General features: G+C 42.4%; 1 protein-coding gene across 1 annotated transcript in view; it reads right to left on the bottom strand.

Moving 5' to 3' along the window:
• Positions 1 to 23,291, bottom strand: part of FREM3 (FRAS1 related extracellular matrix 3) — a 202,649-nt gene that overhangs the window by 46,652 nt on the left and 132,706 nt on the right. The window contains exons 7-11 of the mRNA XM_069242596.1: positions 13,206 to 13,355; positions 12,201 to 12,410; positions 11,292 to 11,489; positions 5,252 to 5,416; positions 1,439 to 1,621 (exon numbers count right to left, since the gene is read on the bottom strand). Of these exons, the coding sequence (XP_069098697.1) occupies positions 1,439 to 1,621; positions 5,252 to 5,416; positions 11,292 to 11,489; positions 12,201 to 12,410; positions 13,206 to 13,355 (906 nt within the window). The remainder of the gene's footprint in view (positions 1 to 1,438; positions 1,622 to 5,251; positions 5,417 to 11,291; positions 11,490 to 12,200; positions 12,411 to 13,205; positions 13,356 to 23,291) is intronic.

Here is a 23,291-nt window from a genome sequence, read left to right on the forward strand (position 1 = left end):
ATATGGGGTTCGACGTTTTCTTTAGAATGGTTAATTGTGTGGCAGCATTTACAAAAAAATGAGCCAAATTATACTTTTTTAGGGAAATCAAGGTGTAGAAAATTGCAGTAAGCTAATTTTTAAACATAGATTACAAAATATTTTTTGTCAGGAAAGGAATGGAGATTTATTTTATGCTTCTATTTAAAACGTCACTATTCAAGTAGTGTACTGACATGCATACCTCATTTATGCCCACTCAGAGTTTTATGAGGAAGAAAGAAATAGGCATTCCACAATATGTTGGCATTGTGTTATCTGGGATGGTGCTGAACCACAGGTAGAGTTGGTGTGCAAATTCTGAAATCTGCCAATTTGAAAGGAAATCTTTTAAAAGCGGAGACTCAGATGTTGAGTCACTTTTTAACAGTTCATCAAAGGCTGGCTGTGTGCTGGTCGCATATTGCTCTCCATAAAAGGATAGAATCAAGACTTCTTAATCAAGTCTCATTATAAAAGGGATTGGGCTGAGAGAACAAGGTGACTTTTCAGAACCCTCGTCCAGTCTCAAGGTGATAGCCAGGGCTTAGTCAGGAGTATATCCATGTACTTGAAGCTATCAGCCACGAAATCCTTTGTTACTAAGTGAAGCATGGTCACTAGCTTCAGGAAGTCTAATCTTCGGCACTGTGGTGGATAGCAGGACTTGAAAGGCTGGTGAGGTACCCCTGGGTGTGGCTGTTTAGAGGCTTATGGGACAGTTACATTCTAAGGATTTGTGGGGCCCTGGGAAAGATTTATTTTGTGGCTCCCTGCCTGAAACAGCTTTGAATATATTATCCCCATTTTGGTTCATTAAGAAGTTCCAATGCTTAACAGTATTGAACTCTATGTTAAACCTTGCCCACTTTGCCCATGCCTTAACCCGTCTTTTATTGTGGAGTATGACAGAGTTTTGAATTGTGATATCTTCTTTTAACCAGGATCCAGTGGGGAGACATAAGAGTAAGCCTAACATGATTGTTGCTTCCTAGAACACATATTAAATAGGGAAATTCATTTACCCAATGAAAGACAGCTTCGCAAACTGTCAGATTTCCTGTGAACATAGTCCTATTTCTTCTTTCCACTAATCAAAAACACCAAGTTTGGAGTTAATCTCTCGACTGTGTAGCTAAACTTAGAGCTACTGTACATCTTAGCTTCTTGTTTATTTAAAGCTATACTTTAGTTGATTATGTGCAATACAAACATTATTGTAACAGTCATGGCCACAAGTTCAATCATTCCTACTATTACACTCACAAGGAAATGACAGCAGAAAACTGCTGAGCCAAGATATGACACCCTGTTCATTGCTCAGCTTTTCAGTGGGATTAGCTACATCAAGTAACTAGACTAACTAGGTCACGCACCAGGGCTCAGGGGATCTCATTGCATGCAGGGAGTCAGTGCTTACCTTCAGACATGGGGTTGTAATCTTCCCCGGAGGTGGCGGATCCATCCTTGGTGTGAATCCTGACGATGGAGACTTTGGAGCTGTCGCCGAGGCGCAGGATGGGGATCTTCACCACAGCTATCTCTCCTGGCTCCTGTGGCTCTTTGATGCTGTACTTGATCTCAGAGAATTTGATGATTGGTTCTGTGGGAGAGAGCAGAAGACACGTGTAGGCATTTTACAATGTACAACTTGAAGCCAGGTATGCACACTGGAGAAACCTTGGTGTGTCTCACACACAGGTATAGTGTTAAGTGCATTCACACGAACAGCTCAAACTGAAGAGCAACAACAGGACATATTTCTTCATAGCTAACTGACGCATACTATCTCAAGGGAGGCCTCTGAATGGAGAATTTAATACTTCCAACATTTCCTATGTATGATTCTGTGACCTAAAGAGGGAGAGTATGTTACTTTTTTTTTACAGTAGTCAACTGTAGCATATGGGGTTTGAAATAATGCACTCAGCCTACATAAAATTACTCTAGTAACTATGGCACCTATTCATAAAGGTAAATTTACACTTTTAACCCTGTCAGGGTTCACCAGGGTATTCCTATTAGGTGTACATCATTTACGGGCATAAGTGCAGGGATGTATTTAGCTGAAAATTCTAGGGGCTAGCAGGGGGTATTCCAAACATGGTTTTCCTTGAATGCTTGATAGCATGCACAAACATGTATGCTTGTGGTTGATACTGAATTCCGATACATCCCTAGGAAGGGTTGCAAATTTATTCCACCCAAGTGCTGGCATAATTCCTCTTTCAAGATCGGAAGGGGAATGGATCAACACCAGATTTTCTGGAAGCTTAGGGGAAAGGCTTTCTCCATACGAAAATATTTTGGCCTGTTTGCCACACCTATACAAAGTATATGTAAACATCCTGAAAAGCTTTAATCCATGAAAACGCACAAGGTACCTTTAATGTTTCCTTACATTGCAGAGATTCAATTGTGTTGATCCCTATTCATTATGCCGCTTGCTGTTGCTAGTTACAGAGTAGTGCGGCTTGCGGCTGCATTTTGCTTTTTTAGTTTCAAATAAGTAAAATGTAGGAATGTGCCCACAGCTTTAATTCCATTTGGTGCCTCTTGCTATAGAATAAGTGCCTTGGGATATAGGCCCTATTGCTAGAGAGTTACTTGTCAAAATATCTATTTGTAGAAGAACCTGTGAAAGCTTAATCTATAAATTAGGTCACAATAAATGGGAACCCAAAAGTCTGGGGTTTGCAATGAGTGGGACATTAATTATTAGTGGCAGTAGAGTGGCCGGTCCTGTGCCTTGCATTCTGCGCACTCTGCATGCATTGTGCATGCCGCTGTGGTGCTACCCCGATGAGATGTCTCAATTTAAGTTGCAGCTGCCCAATTACAGGGTAGCTTAATGCCAAATTCCACTCTGCACTCTGATATTCTCCACAACAGTTCTCATGCAGAAGGAATTTCTAGCACAGTTTCATGTTTCTGCTGTCCTCCCAGCATAGTCCATAATGGAGCGCTTCTTATTGATTAGGACATTATGAAAAAGGAGAAGGTAAAATCCAGGTCTGATGGCAGATGAGGATCTAATAGCCTTCAAGCCGCCGTTTTCAAAGACGACAAAACTTTTCGGTGCCATTATATTTTTCGCTCAATAAAAGCTGTTCTCACACTGGTACAGTCCCAACTCTTGGGGGGCCTTGGTGCTCCATCTGCTGCCTGAAAAAGGGCCTTCTGCAGATCCTAGTAGTTACAGACTGATAGCCTCGATTGACATGGAAACCAAACAATATGCTAAGATGGGGGGGTGGGCTTCTGCTTTCCCAACAATCACTCTGATTAAAATACATTATATGAAAAGCAGAGTTAGAGGGCTGCATAAGGAGCAGTAGGAAGAGAGAGGAGTGTGGATATTGAGGGGTAATTACAACTCAATATTTTGTAACATAGCCCTTTTTAAGACCTTTAAAACAGAGACGAGTGTGTGTGTTTTTTATCTGCACGTGTATGTAAAAGTCCCAAGGGAAATCCGACAAACACGCCATCATACCCAACTTGAAACACCTATACCCAACTATTCATTACAGAATACATTTATTAGGGGGGTGTAACACCTGAAACACCCCCGTGAAGCTATGCCCCTGGTAATTGCTCTTTCAATGCTGATTGATAAGACATTTCACTCAATCCAGCTGTTATAAGTCGGGTACATAACTTTTAAAACAACATTTGATGGCATTGATAGATCTATTCTGCATTATACAAGTTTAGCACTGACCTGTTACTGCTGTATGCCATCTGCCAATTATATAAGAGAACTTGGGTTAAGTTTAAAATCAGTGGTACCTTGATCCTTTCTCCCCGTATCCCTAAGAGAGGTTTGAAACAGGACAGCCTTTTTGAACCTCTGTTGTTCAACTCTAAGATGTCAGACCTGGGAGGACTTAATAACTTCTCTGGTTTATGCCTCCCGAATTTAGGAGACATTTAATCTTCATGCTTCAATAATGGGAAGACACAGTCTGGAAAAGACCAGCACTGGCTTGCAGTTTTAGCCACTGGCCTATCATTTAAACTGCGTTCAGAACAAAGTGGCAATTAACATAGACAAAACCAAAATCTTAATATTTGGGAGAAAAGTAAACAAAAAAAAACAACAACAAAAAAAACATCAGGAAGATTTTGCTATTAGTTACATATGGCTACGGAGCCTTTCCATGTACACAATTAAATGGCGATTCGGAGCTATTCAACCCATTTAGAACTTTATTTGATTCACAGAAATCAACACTACAGGAGCAGCGAAGGATTTAATTCTGTTTAATTCGACAATCATTGGGTCTAAGGGCTAGCACTCTCTGTACATGGCACCATAATTAAGGTTTCGTCGTGAATGCTCTAAAGGGGCTGGTGTGGCATGAGCTTTCAAGTGACATATCAGGCTGCCACTCTCAGTGGTCTATTTTATTTATTGTACTCCCTGGGTCTACAGCTATCGAGTGGCTTTTCAGAATCAATTCTGAGCCATAACTCATTTTAGAAACAGTAGCTAAACAATTGCCAGTCATATCACATCCTACTGACATCAATCAATTTTTGGTAAAGAAGCATGCTGGTCTTGTATAGGACTCATACAATCAAAATAAATAAAGCCATATCTCTCTGATGTGTTACCAATGTCTGCTTACACATTGCTTTAATTGTCAAGGCGATTTGGTACATTCTCTTTAGGGGAGTGGAACCAATCTTGGAAATTACAGACTCAGAGACAGTTTTGCCACTCTAAGAGCCACTTATTAATGTTCCTCGCTGCTGCCCAGCCCCTTTGAAGGAAAGAAGAATGAGTTTACTACCTGTATTTGTTAGGCTGGGTATACCTACACGCTGTGCTGCCAGATGCATGTGCTTTGACCTCAGCTTCTAACTGTTTTGTTAAATTGATTGCAGTTGTTAATGGCGTATTAACCTCAGATTAAACGTGTCGCTGTCTGGGAGCACCAATGCTTCATATGAGCTGGAAAGCTGACGTTTCAACTGAATGAGCTAATCGGTTTTATAATACACAGCCATCCCATGATTAATATGTGTCTTTATTTCCTGTTTAAGACGGGGGTCTGCTGTTCACCATTTTAAACTTTATTTACCTTCACTTTGTTGAATGCATTTTCTCTGTTTTATCTGAATTGTATTGCACATTTAATTGTGCTTTTTATTAACTATTCCGTAAATGATTTCATTAAAGTACAGCATAAAATCGTATCACGGACATTACTCTGCAAACACTTACTGTCTTCATCGTCCTTGATCTTGATCAGAGTCTCATTTTGCTCCCCAATGGAGGCACCAAAGGGGGAGTCGCTCTTGGGTGTGCCGAGGACCAGCCGGAACTCTTCCTCCTCCTCGTATATCGTGTCGTCTGCAAGTGTCACCACACAAGGCTTCTCACTGTCACCTGTAGGGAAAGAGGAACCTCACTGTGAACCCTTCCACCAGCACAACATCAGAATATGGGGGAGGAGGGTTGATGTGGGGGAGAGGGATTTCAAGATTAACTCCATAGAGGCTGATTCACCAAAATGCCAGGAATAGAAGAAGTCACATGACACACCCATTTAGTCCTGATAACGTGACAGGTTTGAAGGCATGCCCCACGTGCCACCCTTCAAAAGTAAGCTATTTTCTGCAGAGGTGCTAATTGAAGGGCAAAGTGTGGAAACTACAGAAACTAGGAAGAGCTTTTGGAATCCTGATTACTTTCTGTTCCTGTTGATGCCCTTAGGATCCATGAGACGAGTGGTATCAAGGGCTGTGCCAGGGGTGGCAGCTGCTTCTGTGTCTACCCTGAATTGATGTCCATGTGGACTTTATTATAGTCATAAGTAGATCAGTCATTGCCACAGTGATCACTTTTGTGAACATGATATGTGTTATGTAGCTTGTTGGTAATGGGGAGATTCCATATATGTTTGACTGAAAAGCTAATCAGAAATTAAGTATGATTTTCTCATGGATCTACGTCAATCCGTGAATTGTTAGAAATGACAAAAGGAAGTTTGGTCAGAAAAGGTGATGTTCTGATACTTCACCCCTAGTGAGTCTGCATTAGGGCCACTGGATTTATGCAGCAGAGGAGGACCAAATTATGAGGCAGGGTTGACTAAATAATGTGGCAAGAAAAGGCACATTATGCAGTATAATAAGGCACATTTTGTTACAGTATTACATCATTATTTTGTCATTTTTACACTAGTGTCTGAGAAAAAGGTTCACCTTAATTAATACCAATTTAACACCCAAATACAGCATTTAAATGAAAGGTGACCAGTTTACCTTTGCAAAAAGCCTTCTGGTGCACAGGATCCTGAGTCACCATATGCTTTGTAACTTTTGATCTATTTAAGCTAGAAACAATGTTTTTTTGTTAAAATCTGCAGATTGTGCAGCAGATGATGGATTATGTCGAAAATGCAGCAAATCCATAAGTATGGGATAATAGCCACAGCCGCAGAATCGCCTAATATCTGTGGCCCTGTCCTGCATTGAACGGTGAGTCATGAAGCCAGTTTCAGGCATGGGGTGCGCGGTCAGCAGAGGACACCCGCACACACCTCGGCCCCAGTTGGAAGCGCTTCTTTAGGGCTGTGAGAAGTTCAGTAAGGAACACCTTGCAGTGGTTCACGTTTGGATCTGAATTCTGGGAGCTCCTATAGATCATAAGATCATCATTAGCTCCTGCGTTAGACGGAAGGAGAAGTGTCATCACATTTAGGCAGAAATAGCATTGGTGTCCGATTCCCAGCATTCATCCTGCTAATGGGGGGTTACATTTAGTAACAAGTCTTCAGTCCAGGTCATGGATCATTACAGACCCATGAATGCACTGTGACAGACCTCGGTGAATACGTGCACAAGCACCAGCATGTCCTTCCATCTCCAACATCAACAACACACAGAAGGAAACTGAGTTCAATCAAAATGTAACACACCCTTAGAAGTTTCAAAGGGAAATCAGGGGCACGTTATGCAAAAATATGATCATGACACACTGTGGGCCAATTACCAAATTGTTTGCTAAGGAAGCAGGAGAGCTTAGTTTAAATTCTAGCGTCACTGCTAGACCATAGTGTGAGACGCTGGACAAATCATTGTATCTTAATGTTGCCCTACTCCTTTTATTTTCCTAAAGGTAGGAGCCATTATATACAGGCCCGTCCCTATTATAAACTTGGCACCTCTGCTGACAATCTACTTCCATGGTCAGGAGGTGGCCTGCGTAGTACTGTCATGTCACTTGTGTAATGTTCAACTTGCACATGTTACAAAAGACATTGAGGCAGGTCGTTGTTTTCCTGATAACTATGTAAGTGCTGGACAGAGGCTTTATGTACATTTGTTCTCAGGTGTATTAAAAAGTGATATGAGGTTTAAATCTACCAATCTCTTTTTGTGCTAAGCAGTGCGTAATTGGAGCCAGTGGTTTCTGGTCCTCTGCACCGGCATTTAATTCTCAACACTCGCACTTATGACAGTCCGCCACATGGTGGCACTGTTTGTCTAATAGTGACAAACCACAACAACAGTTGTTTAATAATTCGATATACATACATATGAATATAACCTACTCCCTCATGGAATAGTCTGAATTCTCAAACCTGAAGGAGTGGGATGGCTAGTAGCTATGTTGGTACTTTCATTGGCAGCACTGACGGGGGTAAAAGGAGGTGAAAGCTGCAGTGGCCTTCTGAGAAGGGTAGTGGTGCTTACTTTTTTACAAAATAAGTACAGGTGCTAAGGAGCCACGCAACCAACATTTAGAGAAGGCCGGGCAGTGGAAAACATTGTGTGAAATGTTTACAGTCTTAGTATTAAAAATAGGGTAGTACCACTACACAACATAGAATAGCCATGCCTGTGTCACCATGAAAAAGCTGCGGCTAATTGCGCAACTCTGAAATCCATAAAAAATAACTAGGAAAACAAACTGCTTCTTCATGTTATTCCTCGTTTAACGCTAATATCACAGTAGTATTACAAGTAAATACCAAAATGTGTTTCTCTGGCGAATGTTCTGACAAACTCTAAATGGCCCTCGGTGTTTTTTATTACAGAATCTTTGACACATAACATTTGCTATAGAGAATGAAGCAAGTGTGTGACCTGAACGGATTTTTGAAATACCACTGCGACAAACTAGGCACCAGACGTTCTAAAGGATTTTGCAATCTTAAACTCTGTGATTCGCAAAATTGCTGGGTTTATGACAGCAAAATTTCTTTTTCTAATGTATAAAACCCTTTTTACATGTCAGAAAAGTTTTACTGACTTGTAAAATTGGTTTTAAAACCCTTAGCGCCACACAATTTGGAAGGGGCATGGAAGGCGGTTCTTTCCAAATTGCAATTGGTTATGCAATGTATGCACAAGAAGAATTCTAGTTGCAAACCAGCAATTCTGGTTGCAAACCACTGCACAGTTATCGACACCCAAAAGGAGGCCGTAACTGATTTACAAATGGTAAGAGGTATCACTGAGACCCATTCCCCTTTGGGAATTATGATCCCCACTGCGTATTTCCCCTGATGTTTTGCCAAACTGAAAAGCTTCTTTTTTTAAAGCAGCACCAGTTCCGTCAAGGAACTGCTTAAAAAAAAACTCCTTTCGGAAATGGAAAATAGTGATGGTGGTCTAATGTGCCTTGCAGGCTACCATTCCTCTGTTTGTAGCCAATTGCTGGGGTGCAAGTTGTGACCTACCTACTTAATATTCAATAACCGAGCGGGTCTGCGACTCCCTGCCAATAGTAACTTTGTGAAATGACACAACAGTACGTAGGTTGGTTTGCTAACTCTGATACTAGTTGCAGAAACGTTTTTGTGACACATATATTAGTAAACCGGGCACAATATGTGACTCCAGTGGCGTAGCTATTAATGTTGAAGCAGGTGCAGTGGCACCAGCGCCCAGAGATGTGATGGGCCCTCTGCACACAACATATAGCTATCTTTTACTACACAGCCAGTGCCAGGAGCTCCTTTTCCCATTATGTGTCTGAGGGCCCATTACAATATTGCTTTCCCACAGTCTCTGGACCAAGTATACTTATTACCCAGAGGCACACTACCAATGGACTGGTAACGTCTGCTTTGCATGTGGAATACACGAGGTGCACACTTTCAATTTAATTTGATCAGCTCAATTTTTAATGTGTGATTCTCTGCTACCAGACAGAGGCGCTGACCTTCTCACCAGCCGTTTGACCTTGGCATCACCAAACCCTTTTCAGCATTATTCTAGTCACATATATTTGCTAATTTTTCATGCCGATAGCCTTTTTGCAGATGTAGACCGTAAGGCAATGAGAGGATAGTCAAGTGAAGACTGATGAGCAGGCACAAATGGGCCACAAGAGCTTTGCAGTTTCGTAGCTCTATAAAGAGCGCGTGGAGGTGTCTTTACTGCACAGCTCATAGAAGCTCAGACAGAGGCTTTCTTAGTTAGTCAGTGAGATAGATGGATACTATGAATACTGTCCTTAGACAGAGGAGAACATGAACAGTCTCTCAGAGGCAATCAGCCGCTAAACCTTCATGTAAGCACATATAGACAGCTAAGTCTATGGGAAGATAGATGTATGTATAGGCAGACATAAAAAGTGAAGCAGAGGCGGATGGATAGATAAATGGCTATGCATGCAGGTATTTGGGCAGAGACATCTATTAGTTGATGGGCCAGGGGTGGTTGGTCGGACACACGTACCTTGGGCCTGCTGTGCCTCAAGGCTTAATAGCTGCATTGGTCGTCTATTTCAATGATACAGTTTGGGGAGGTGAACATTCTCTTTCATTCTTTTGGGCCAAGACCGGGGCATACTCGTCTGGAGGCACAGAGCTGGGTATTCAAAGTTCAAAGAAGGTATCACACTATGGGAAAACATCCACTGCTCCACTGCTAAATCTTTTTAAAAGCAGCTCCTGACCTCGAAAATGGAACAATGTTATTATTTTTTTTTTTTTTAAGTTCATATGCTGACATTGAGGGAGCATGCAGTGGTACCCTGAACGACTCCAAGCGTCCCTTGAGGTAGCCTGCCACCATTCACAGAGTGGAAGATGTCCCACGGGGCTGCATCCATTTTCGAATGGGACTCCACGTTAAGTCATGTGCCAGTATGTGATCAATTAATTTTTGTGGATCACAATTGTGGTCTCAGACTACTGATACACACCATTCAGAATTGCAAAGGTGTTGGGGGGTTCCCTTCTGAAGCCACCTTCTCCTTGCGATTTGGAATGTGTCCCAAAGGGCACTTTATGAGGAAAAAGCACATTACTGGCTCACAAAGTACCTTACGCACATTGTGACTCCTGATTTTGTTGTTGCAAAAGTTGTGATTGGATTTGCAGCCACAAAATCAGTTTATACATTGGATCCGTGGATCCCAAGCTGAGGGATATGATCACACAGACTCTTCAGGAACAGTCTCAATGGTAAGACATGGGACTGGACACACTGAAGCCAGTTTAATCTCTCTCGAAACCCGAACAAGCGTATTCACTCAAGATATAGTGGAACAATGATTTCTATAACGGCACCCAGTAAAACGAATTATTTGTTCTGTGGCTGTTTCCCACCTGCTAAATGCAGGTGGAATATGTCCACTTAAAAGCCTTCAGAATTGGGACCGGCATAGAGAAAAGGACCTGGTAAGTCTAGACTGGCATATTAGTACCCATACCAGGCCCAAAAGCTAGTGATGCTCAGACATAGGGGTGGGGATACAGGCTGGAATCATTCATGTGGCCCCAGTAGAGCCACCTCTAGTTTCCATCATTCTTTAATGAAGACCTTTCTGTACAAAGCATTCATGAACGTAACTTGCACTTGAAGTACTCCAAACACATAGAAACTCAATGGAATTGAGCATAATTAAAAGAACATTTAAAAGAAAGAACCATCCTACTCTGCAAGGCCCATGAGATGGATTTTTGATGTGTTCAGATGCAGCGACTTCATGTTACATGACAGGCCGATGAAATTTGTAGAACTGACTCTCCATTGAACTGAGATTCACACTTACAACTATTTTCTTGGGTAGGCAGTAGGTTTGGCCAAGCACAACTAACTTACTTTCTTGGGCAAGGAGTAGGGTTGGCCAAACAAAGCCAATGAAACGTCCCACCCATGTGGAGACAAATCTGCTCTATGATATATTGTTCTTCAATCTTGGCTGCTTCCTGCAGGGTTTGCTTGTCCTCTGCATATCGCTGAATGCCCTGCTGATATACTCTGCGCAGATGATGCCTTCCTCAGTCACGGAGTGGACTTACCTGGTAGGAAAACCACCAGAGAGTCGTCGGTGTTGGGCCTCTCCTCATAGTCCATCATGACTTGAGCCGTGCCCTGTCTTGTGTAGCAACGGACAGTGGAGCGGTAGTTAATGTCTCCACTCCGGTAAATTATAGCTGTCACCTGGCCATCCTTCTCCTTCACAATGTACTGCGGATCCTTGAACTGAACTTTAGGCACTGTAGACAAAGACAATAACATTTGTTCGTTATTCCACAAAAAGCTAGCACAGCAACCCAGGCCCAGAGCACATTCCACTTCCACAAGAATCTGAGAGCTCTTCTCTTCAATGATCTCATCACTGCCATATTTGAAGCCTTCAATCAATCCCCAATATCATCTACCTTCAATTACAAGATGATTTAGAGTGTGCGCATTTCCGCTGTGAAACAGTATCTCTTAAGAAGAAGTATTAGCAGCCGCCATATACATTTAAAATTCAGATTGGGTGAGGTCTTAGAAAGTGTAAAGGCTGGGTTTGTTTTAACTGGTAGACTTGTGGACAGAAAACAATGTTGTGTTTTTGTAATAATGAAGTTGGATACACAGGATGATTTTAAATTGAGTATATTCCAATCCGCAGGACCGGACAAGTGCCCATTCTCCCACTAAGGTGAGACTTCTCACCAACTAATATTTTCAGAACCTCTATAAAATTCAAGAATCTCTAGGCAGAGGTCATAATCACCCAACTATAGAATACAACATCTTTTATTGTAAGAACTAGGATTTATGAATGCTTTTATATATATTTTTTTAACCATACTGTGGGTCACTCGTAGATAGTATCCCACTTCATATGCTTTAGATGAAATTGTGTTAGACCATGTGTCTCCACTTAACTATGCTATGTATGTAACGAAGTTTAATCATAGGACGCAGCCACTTACAGTCCGATACGGTATCATTGATGGTGATGGTGGTCTTGCTGGGTTCCCCGAGCACTGCATTCATAGGCATACGCAGGACAAGTTCAAAGGTCTCTAATCCTTCCAGGGATGGCTGCCCCAGATCATCGAGGATAGTCACCCGGAAAGTCTGCATGTTGACCCCAGGCGCAAAGTCCAGGTTCCGACTGATGCCCACATAATCCACGCCAGCTGTGTGGGTAGAAAAAAGGACACATATTTTTATCACAGTTCATGGTTTGCCATATATTATCACTTATTGGTTATAACTTAAAACAAAAATTAATGCTAAGATGGCCTCTTCCATACGTCCAAAGCTCTTAGACACTTGAATACTTAAGGACCTGTGGAACGGCTGAGTCTTGAAAACACACATAAGGAATGCATCTAATTCAGGTAACCTCTACAACCATAAGGTGAGTTATAGTTCTAATAAAAGGGCTAAATAATATGAAAAGTGAACAAAGTGGTCAAAACAATTCACTGCTTTCAAGCCCAATCTGACACTCGGCTGAATGAATCCAAAGAACGGTCATAGTGTAATAGTGCAAAACTCATCACACATGTGGGAAGAGCTACTTGTCTATTCTATGAGTCTTATAAACCTTGATGGAAGCTGGATATGACAATGAAACATTCAAGCACTTGATCATCTGCACTGCTTTGTCATACTGATTTTTTTCTCCATATGCATGATGAGCCACCATCCAGACTCTGGAAAGCCTACCTGTGGAATCTGTTTAATCTGACTTCTCGTACCCAGATCCATAAGCATCATTTGTTACTGGAACATAAGGCTTAGGTATCCCGGCTTCCACTTAACAGCTGTGAGTCTAGACTTCAAAGCATTAGTACAAGGTCCTGCACAGCATCACCACTCTACATTGGCCAGATCATGCTTTGATCGCCAACGATGGCTGTGTCTAGCAGTCTTTGGGGACGAGCTCTATGAGGAATGCATTACATTCATAATTGAGAGGCTCTCACCTTCTGCTGACAATTGTTCTGTTTTCCGGGAGCGTACAGTGATTGTAGCTGTTTTGGATAGGTCAGTCCCTGTTCTCCATACACGGACCTCCACGTAACCAGCACTTTCATCAACTTCATATTTGGTGTCACCAAAGTAGAAAGCAGGTTCTAGAAACATAAAAATTACAATGCTGTCAGCTCGCCACAAAATGCTGAATGATACAAAATCATGAAAACACACGTGCTTTTTACTGTGAAACACAAATCAGCATTAGTCATCTTAGCCTACGACTGATGTATCTAAAATTTACAATACGAATTTATGAGCAAACACCTTCGAACCAAGCTCTTCCTATGAAGAACAAGCAGTTTAAGGGACCGTGTCATCTTTTAATCTAACCGTTAGTAGAGCAGGCATTGCCCTGGAGAATTTGTCTACATTTCAGATCATAGGTTAACACTCCTCATGATAAACCATTTGCTTTAATGATGATGGAATATATACAAATAAGTCCCCTCAATCACCTTTCCTCTGCATTCTCACTAACTTGGTTCCCTCTGTCTCTCAGTCTGGCAACTGACATTTTCCAAATACAATTACGAGTAACTAAATCTCAAAGTCATTATGATAAGATGTTATCCTATTTTCCTGGCCACTGCGAAGTTCTGGGTAGTCTTTCTGAGAAATATGTCACCTGATATCTACTTTGTGCATACTTGCCACATTGAGTCAGTGTTTTGCAATGCACAAAGATTAGTTATTTAAAGAGGGTATACCATTGGATTACAAAGCGGGGTCATCACCTGCAGAATGACAGTGTAGTGAATAAAATCACCATTCACTGAATGGCATCCTGATAAACATTATGCTCGCCCATTGTGTGACATCCCCAAAGGTCTGTTGCTTGCTGCAGCCACCCATTTTAACCAAAAATTGAAATACTTCCGCTTTCTTCACGAGGGGCCATATTATCTCGATTTTATTAAGAAGTTCTTATTAGTAGGAGTCAGTTTCTTGTGAGAAATGTCTTGTAATATTGTCTGTTGTTCCAATGTTACAATTCTTATCTGGCAGAAACTTTCATAATTTTGATGTATAATGAATATTTATTCTGTGAAGCACTCAGATGTCGTAGCCCAACCCAGATATTATATAAATACATAATTATTTTTGTATAGACTAAAACCCATTCCAATGGACACTTATTAGCCCATATTTTCTTCAGCTAGAAGCAATGCAGCTACCATACTGGTGTCACGATTGAGTAGACGGTGATGGGGAAATTCAAGCAGACTTTTCTACCCATACACATTACTTGCTAGGTAGACTACAACTGGACTGGATAATGCTCTTAGACCCTCATACTTTATTTGCTGGGCAGCTCTAACGGAGATGAATTGTGCTTTTCTTCCCTTATACCATATTTGCTAGGCGGACTCTATCAAAACTGGTTGCTTCTTTTGAATTCCTTCTATATTATTTTCTCTGTAGGTCCCAACAGGACTGAATCAAGCTTTTCTAGCTCTCATGCATTATTTACTAGACAGGTCTAACTGCTAATTTTTATAGTTCTACCCTCACAAATTATTTGCCAAGCAGGCTCTATCAGAACTAGATGATGCATTAATACACCTCACACATGATGTGATAAGTAGGCCCTAAGATGACTGCATCGTGCTTTTCTACTCCTCATTCGTTATTTACTAGTCAGGCCTAACAGGGCTGGTTTGTGTGGTTCTACCACTCACAGATTATTTGCTAGTTAGACTATAACAGAAGTAGATGGTTCTACACCTCACATATTATGTAGTAAGTAGGCCCTTAAAGGGCTGCGTCATGCTTTTCTACCTCACATGCATTATATAGTAGACAGGTCTAACAGTGGTGGTTCGTGTGGTTCTACCATCACACAATATTTGCTAGGCAGGCTCTATAAGAACTAGATGATGCATCTCTACACCTCACATATTATGTGGCAAGTAGGCACTAACAGGGCAGCATCATGCTTTTCTACCCCTGATGCATTTTCTTCTAGACAGGTCTAACAGTGCTGGTTCGTGTGGTTCTACCCTCACACATTATTTGCTAGGCAGGACCTATCAGAAGTAGATGATGCATTTCTACACCTCACGTATTATATGGTAAGAAGACCCCGACAGGGCTGCATCATGCTTTTCTATCCCTTATAAATTATTGCTGGACAGCGGTAATGCAAAAATTAAGCAGAATGAAAAATGGCTTGTGATGGTGAAATAAACAGAGCACGAGTTAAGAGGAAAGGCCTTGCCTGTGGAGGAAGCCACCAGAAGACACTGATTGGCTCCTCAGCATCCTAACCAGTAAGGGGTAAAGCCAATAGGCATGGGTAGTAGTGTGCAGGAAGGGTGTGTGTGGTAATTCCATTCACCCAACAACCAGTAGGTGAAACTATGGGGAAAAGCCTAGCGGGAGCCATCTCGCTCATCCAAGGAAGAAGATAAGTGGGTACCTTATCAACACTATACTTGTTTTCATACTGCGGGCTATGTAACAGGGCACTTATAAAAAAATACAGGTTGTGTTTTTGGCAGCACTTGACCCTTTCTTTGGCAGTGCAACTTCTCCTTCCGAAATTCACAGTTTGCAGCGGAGCTGTAGAAGAATGATCCGCATTGTACCCAGGATCAGCACTTCCTCTGCCCCTCCGCTGCCAACAGCCAGTGTTCACAACATTAAAGAAGAGATCCGCCGCTCGGGTAGGCCAGGTTTCAGCTCTTGGCACCTGCTCCACGCAAGCCACTTGAGAGCAAGAAGAGCTTTTAGAGTGGATGTTAATCTCATGTCCAGGCTTTACCACATTTTGGCACAAGCCGGTATGAAGACCTTAACCAGACACAACTGTGTGCTCTCCCGCCCTCCACACACTCACATTTACTAAACACTGGACACGCGAAACTCTTCCCATGAGTGTGAAGGCATACTTTATGAATATTCATGAAATAGACACCTGCTTCTTTTAACAAGAGCATCTTCTGCAAATGGAGTTCTTCAAAGTTGCTTAGCCCCCCTCACCCCTTACGAGGCCGCTGAATTTAGTCATCCATTACATGATCATGTATACTTGTTTGTGTTGATATGCACCTGTTGTCCACTCACACCAAATGCTGGTGTCAAAATGTGTTCTTGCAGCACTATCTTCAAATCCAAGGATATTCATTCTCTTGAGAATCTGTTATCTTCACTTTTGTTCCGTGTGTTCTGAGAATGATGGACTATTGGGCCCGAAGCTCCTTGGGGTCTAGTTTGGGAGATGGTCCTTAGTGGTACATCCATGACCTTCTCCGATTATAGCCGCCCTTCACAGCAAGTGCTGATTTGAAATACTTTGAAAGGAAACAGCTGTTTTTTTGGTCCTTGTAATTAACCTCTTTGCCAATAAAGTCATGTCTCTTCTCACTGGTTTAGTGCTTCATCTCACAGTGCATGTCTTGACCAAATGCTCTGAGATTAATGGTATGTGTAGTAAAACTTCACATACGTGCTTAACAGACAGTTGGAAATGCATTTTATGACCCGCTGCATTCAGAAGCCAGAACCCATCCGCTTAAGCTGTCACACCGATGCTTTACGACCGCCCAGTGACAGAATAGACTTTACTGTTGCATGTGCTGTGACTGTGGACACACCGCTTCTGGATAAGTTTTGCGCCTTGCCTTTTCATCTTTTAAACTTGTGGGCCCACATTTACAAACACTTTTAGGCAGTTTTACAAACGTTTTGTGCTTGACGTGTGTCACAAAAGTAACGCAGCATGCAAAAATGTTTTATTTTGCCTTGACCTTCCAGCGTAAAACGCACTGGAAAGTTCCCTGATAGTAGCGCAAAGCGGCGTTTTGCACTGCTTTGCATTACTTAGCATCGGTGGGTGCTCCCATGAAGGCACCCACGGTTTTTGATGCAAAGACCTTTCTACTAACTATAGTAGACAGGGCTTCATGCCAAAAAAGAATGCTTCTTTAAAGTTGGCGTTAAGAAGGAGAAATGCTTTTCTTTCTTCTAACTTTTTCCATCTTACATGGAGCACGCACAGTACAGCACACATCCAAAGTGGTAAAACGTTTTAAAGTTAGTTTAAGCATAGTATTATGTATTATGGGGCACCCTTCAAATCCATAATCTATACTAGATATCACACACATTACCCATAATTATGCCTAAATGTGTGTGAACTGTGATCCAGCAGCTAGCGCTATTTACTTAGAGCAATATGCACCCTGGCATCCAAAATGGACCCAAGGATGCATTTTGTGCTAAGAAAATAGCACTACGTGCTGCAGGACATGAACAGCAGTCGCCAGCAGCTGTTTCCTCTCTTTTAGTTCATTGTTCCTATGCTCCTGATTTTTGCCCCAAATTTCTAAAAATTGCGTAGTCATCTTGGTAATTTCGCATCACAAGGGTAATTCGTAATTACTGAAATTACTCCAATTGGTCCAGCATAATTAAACTTTGACCTAGGCCCACAAATCTTTTTATTTCTCCTTGTTTCAGCACACTGCACTGTACAGCACATATTCAAACTGTGAAACGCCTTAAAGCATAGTTTTTGAACTGGAACGGACCCATTCAGCACAAAACCTATGCTTCCCACAGGCAGACACACTTGCAGTATGGAGAAAGGGTTTTTATGTTGAAGATAGCAGCAAAAAGTGCACTAGTGCAGGGAGAGTGCAGATCAATGCTACATCTTAGTAGATATGGCGCTGTTCTGTTCTCTCTTTTAATGCTGCATAGGTCAGTAATTTAGCATGCTGCTCTGCTTTGTGGGGCTTCTACATAAATCTGAGCTGCAGTTCAAATGTATGTGTCATATCTAACTCATTGTGGAATGGTTTGTCCAATTTGTGTGTTAATTTGTTTTCATTTAAAAAAAATACATTTTTTTACTGAATTATTGATGCTGTCATTGAAAAGTAGAATTATCATGTAGGTAAAAATTAAGCATTTTTTTTACTATATCTTTATTGGCACTTCTCATTAGTAAACAGCGTTTCTGTATTTCATTTTTCACAGTCGACAGCAGTAAGTGCAGCGGTATAAACAGTACTGTGAAACAGTAAGGCATTAAAGTACATTTCGTGTTACATGACAGCAGTAATTTACATGTTTTTCGTCAATCATTAACCCTCATAACCATCACCTTAATCCAGCTACTATAGCCAAGTCAAACATAAACAATGTGAAACCGTAAACAAAGGAAAAATAAAAACAACCTGTAATTCAAACTATGGTGATTCAGGTAGTATGTGATGGGTTAGGGATTGGGGCAAGTAAGTGATTTTCCCTAGGCTAGTGTGTTATAACTGAGAACCGCACTTTCGAGATGACACAAAGGCTAAATAGACCTTCTTATGGTATGCAATCATCTAACTCCAGTCTTTATCTGAAATCTCTTTTCCCAGGACCCCTTCTGTTTAGCCCTCAATGCTGTCAAGGGTTTCTGTCCCATCTCATTCAGCAATATATCAGACGTCTAGCCGAGCCATGTGGGAGCAGCAGCTGAAGTGTAGCATGCGTAGGCTGTTCTGTCCAACCACAATTCGATAGGTCAGCAAAGGAACAACACCACGACCTCGTAGGTCAGAAATGACCACCATGCGCACTGTGTAAGTCCATAAGGTCCCCCATTGGGATGAGTCCACCCTCCTGGAAGCAGTCACCAACTGTCACTAACCCTGCGGTCATCCAATCCAAGAGTCCGGCCGCTGTAAAACAGTTTATGGAATTACCATGGGGGAGGCCCACTAGATGCTGTTCTGGGGCATATGGAACTGGCTTTCGGGCCCTCTCTTGGCATCTCTTCCAAGTAGATAAGGCTACCTTCAGCAATATATTTGAATGTGGAATTGACATGTTTGATCTTAATAGCCATGGCAGCAACAAACATCAGTAACGGAACAAGCCCTCCTGACCCAGCACACTACGGTGTGAGAGTCCAAGCCATTTAACAAGCTACTGCAGCTGTGCTACCAAGTAATACAATTTAAAATCTGGGACTCCAAAGCCTCCCTCCTCAGGTGGATGTCTCAAAATTGCAAGCGACACCCTATATCTGACCCATCCCATATGAATCTCTAAACAATGGATCCACCTGGCAATTCCACACCACTGGGATGTTAATCGGTATGTTTGCAAAAAATTAAAGAAAGCGGGATAATACCACCATTTTAGCAAATGCTGTTCATGCCATCAGAGACAGTTTCAATGATCGCCAGAAAAGGACATTAATCTTTAAGGAGCAATATGCCCCCCCAGGTTTCCTTCATATACACTTTTGGTATTCTTTGCATAACCTTATATAGGAAGTCCCAATGTAGAGAAGTGAAAGCTTTCTCGAGGTCCACTCATATAAGTGTGGCCTCAGTTTGGAACTGCACATCTGGATGGTGCATAGCATCTAAGAGTCTACGCAGGTTAAGGGATGTGCTCCTGCTCAGGATGAACCAGTTCTGGGCTTAAAATAGGCATAAATTAATTACAAGTTTGCTACAATAACAGCATGGTAAGGGAAGAAATGTGCTTCATAGGCATGACATTTTTTACAAATCTTGTATGACTTAACAAGAAGATATTAATTGTATTTTCCTTACAAGAAAGAACGTCATAGTTCCGTTTCTGGGATTCAAACCTGTGACCCTATTAGCATGGATTTCCTGTGCAGAAGCGTGGTGCTATGGCAGTACATATAAATGTGTTAAATGCACAAAAATTCCTTTCTTGTCATTTAGCATTACTTTTGACACCTCAGGTCAATCTCGAAATGAGAACCTAAGGTGTAACAGAAACTGCAACAGTTGACTTTGTAGGCCAATCGATGAACCTTCTGAAAGAGCCCTTATGCCATCTGCTATGCGGTGGGACCATGTTCATGCGTTTGACCATGGGAGCAGTGGGAGACATCTGATTGAGAAACTGTGGATATCACCCACAACCACTGGTCTGTAGACTACAATTATGTTTCATTGTCTCTATTCTACTCCTCCAATTTCAGCTATTGGGTCCGCCCAATATAAAGCTCGTTAGCAGAGCTGGTAGAACCAGTCATCTGAGATTCTTGTTAGATCTGGGAAAAAATGTAGGTTTTAAAAATAACCGTGTGCTCACTTTCGCGAGACCAGATCTTAACTTTCTGCAATATCATGAAGCCTGAAGTGTATAGTCATGGCCATGACTTTTCTCTCTGCTTAATTAAGAGGTTTCCATGGCTACCTTGCTTTGAGGTCAATCACAGTCTTTAATTACAAGACTGAAATGCAGGAAGCTCAATTACTGACAAAAGAGTCGGAAAGGGTTAGTAAGTTCTGGTACAGACCATCTACTCCAAAATCTCAATGTTTATATTTCAGTTTCTTTGTTTCTAATTTAGTGTATTGTACCCATGGTGGGTGGAAAGGTCCAATAGTATTATTACCCTTCGACTTTGGGCTATTGCAGCTGTGGAAGGTCTTCCTCGTCATAGGCTCTCGCCGGTGCCTCTGGCCTATAATCCAGGCATTTTACAACCAGTAAAGCCCTCAACTGCGGACTAAAATGCTACAGTGGAGCATGCTTTTCAAACTGAAGACTCTTGCGAAAGGCAGTCCATTTACAGGGAGACCAGGGTTCTGTGACCTGCGTCCTGCTGAAAGGGAAAGCACCCTCTCATTGCCTCTGTACATGACAGGGAAGACCTGTGTCCGGTGGCAGCTGTGAAAAAGAAAAATTTCTACTTCATCAACTTTGGTGAGCTTCAATAAAGTAGCACATAATGAGAATGGGCCAGATGCATGCAGTTAGGCACTTCTTGTTTAGAAAATTGAGAAGGTGAAATGCACAGGATGAGACGTGCATCAAAGCACTGCATTTCACAGCTCTCTGGTGGGATACTATAGTTTGCTTATGTGCTGGAGTTTGTGTCTGAGCCCCTTGGCCACAGCCCGAGGTCTATGCTGGGTGGTCAGTCACTGACCACTTGGACGAAGAGGTTTTGTTTTTACATCTGTAATAGTCATTATAGGCACAAATATGCATTTTCTTTACAGTGAAAAACTCTCAGGGCTTTTTACATTCATACTGAGTAAAAAAGTGTAAAAATGCGGGTGTTTGATGTTCCAATGCACTCTTTGCATTTGGATATACAACAAGATTTTAAGGTGCTTGATAGATTTGCAATCCAGAACAAACCAGCTCCTTCTTTGCTTTGTGGTCTGCTGTACTACAGACGCAAAGCACAACGTGTCGAAAGGAAATTGGGTGCCCTTGAAGACTTTAGAGTTGTTGATATATCCAATGCTTTACATGGGCCAGTACTGTCCGGTACTGAGTATTAGCAATTTTTTTATTTTGAGAGGGAGAGTACCTTCACTTCTTGGGAAAAACGTAATACTTTTAATTAGAGAGTACCGACACTTCTCAGAAACAAGCAGGTACTCTGGAACAGAGTACCTGCACTTCTATTTTTCCATTTCAAGCACTGGGTATATCCTGTAGGAAAGATGTGGTCTCCTCCCTGTGTTTTACACCACTAGCTTTGCTTGTGCAGCCACCATCTTTAATGCCTGCGCTGACACCACATTCTGTTCCTACAACCTGCAGTGGGTCAATTACACTGATCCTACGGGGCCTTGCAAGGACATGGTACCTGCCATGCTATGCCACTTAGCAGACCAAGCTACATATGCAACAGCCTGCGTGGATGCCAGTGCCGGACCACAATCATCATGTTTTGATATTTACACTAATGGCACTGCACCAGGACAACCTATACAACACATCTGTGGGCAGTAAAGAAAAGCACTGAACGTGCATAATCCTCAACGCAGTACCCTGGGTAAGGATCCTGTAACAGAGAAGGCCATTCAAGATTTGCCCCTTCATCTTTCTTGCGCCGCCAGTGCAGATACCATCACTTTAATTCCAAAATGCTTTAAGTTCAAAGCACCTACGACCTGAGGCTGGGGCGTCTGATAGCCTGTCTCCAGCCATCTCAGCAGAGGACTCTGTGCGCTGTTAATAGGCGCATTGTTATGGCGGGGCTCTCTTTGCTTCTTCTCCCCGACACTCCCCCCTCTCTTGGAGTGCTTGCTTAAGTAACTTTGCCCGACACTGCCCTTCAAAGTGGTGCTCCGTCCAAGAGCCCCGTAGGGGTGCCCCGCTACTCACCGGGACACTTCTGCACACACAGAACCGGTGTCTTGTGATGAGGTGGCTCTCTGCTCTCCCCAGACGCCACAGCCCACCCTTTCGGTACACTCGCCCGGCTGTTTGCGTCTCTTTCTTCAAAGATCATTATGCCACAATTGAATCCTTTGTTCAGCCCTAAGCCCCGCGACTGCCTGCCTCGCCGCAACATAAAAAGGATGCGGAACCTGCTCTTATAACATCGTCTAATCAATTGAAAAGGGTTAGGGAACTACAAAAAAGCAGAGTGTTCCCTTGTACGGCACATCAAAGGGCGGCCATGTTCCACTCACGGCTCGCGTCAGTACCATTGTGGCCGGTATTTACATAAAGGCGTCCTCTTCATTACGTGGCTGCCTGTGCGAACAACACTAATTACCTTTTGAGGCTTTCACAAACCCTAGACATTTTTCTTCTATGTTTAGAGTCCCATCAGAGCAGAGCGGGTCTGCCATGCATTGAGAACAGCAGTGAAAATAATGATTTGATGTTTGCTGTGCAAGGCCCACCTGCCTTTGTACACAGGAGCCAGAGAGGCAAAATGACAGACGCGCCATTTTAGAAAACAATGGCGTCGAGAGCTCTGCAAGAGCCGGAACTTGAGCACACAACGACAGCCCACTCACGTGAAGAGCCTCGACAAACAGAGGGGATTGTGTCACATTGTGGTATGATGGTGCCATAACTGAGGACACACCACAAGGGCAAAGGCCAGAGGTGTGCAGTGCTGGCAGGCAGATTCCCAAGGTACCTCATTATCTGCTCGGTGGGAAAGTGATTTTAGAGGCAAATAAACAGGAAAAGTATTTCGAAGGAAACATTCGAGGCGGATGCTATTCGCGTCCACACGTGCAGAGCACAGAGGATTAGCGGACCACTGCTTTAAGCACGTGGCCACCCAGCCT

Source organism: Pleurodeles waltl, chromosome 1_2 (genome assembly GCF_031143425.1).
Source record: "Pleurodeles waltl isolate 20211129_DDA chromosome 1_2, aPleWal1.hap1.20221129, whole genome shotgun sequence".
Classification (NCBI taxonomy): domain Eukaryota; kingdom Metazoa; phylum Chordata; class Amphibia; order Caudata; family Salamandridae; genus Pleurodeles; species Pleurodeles waltl.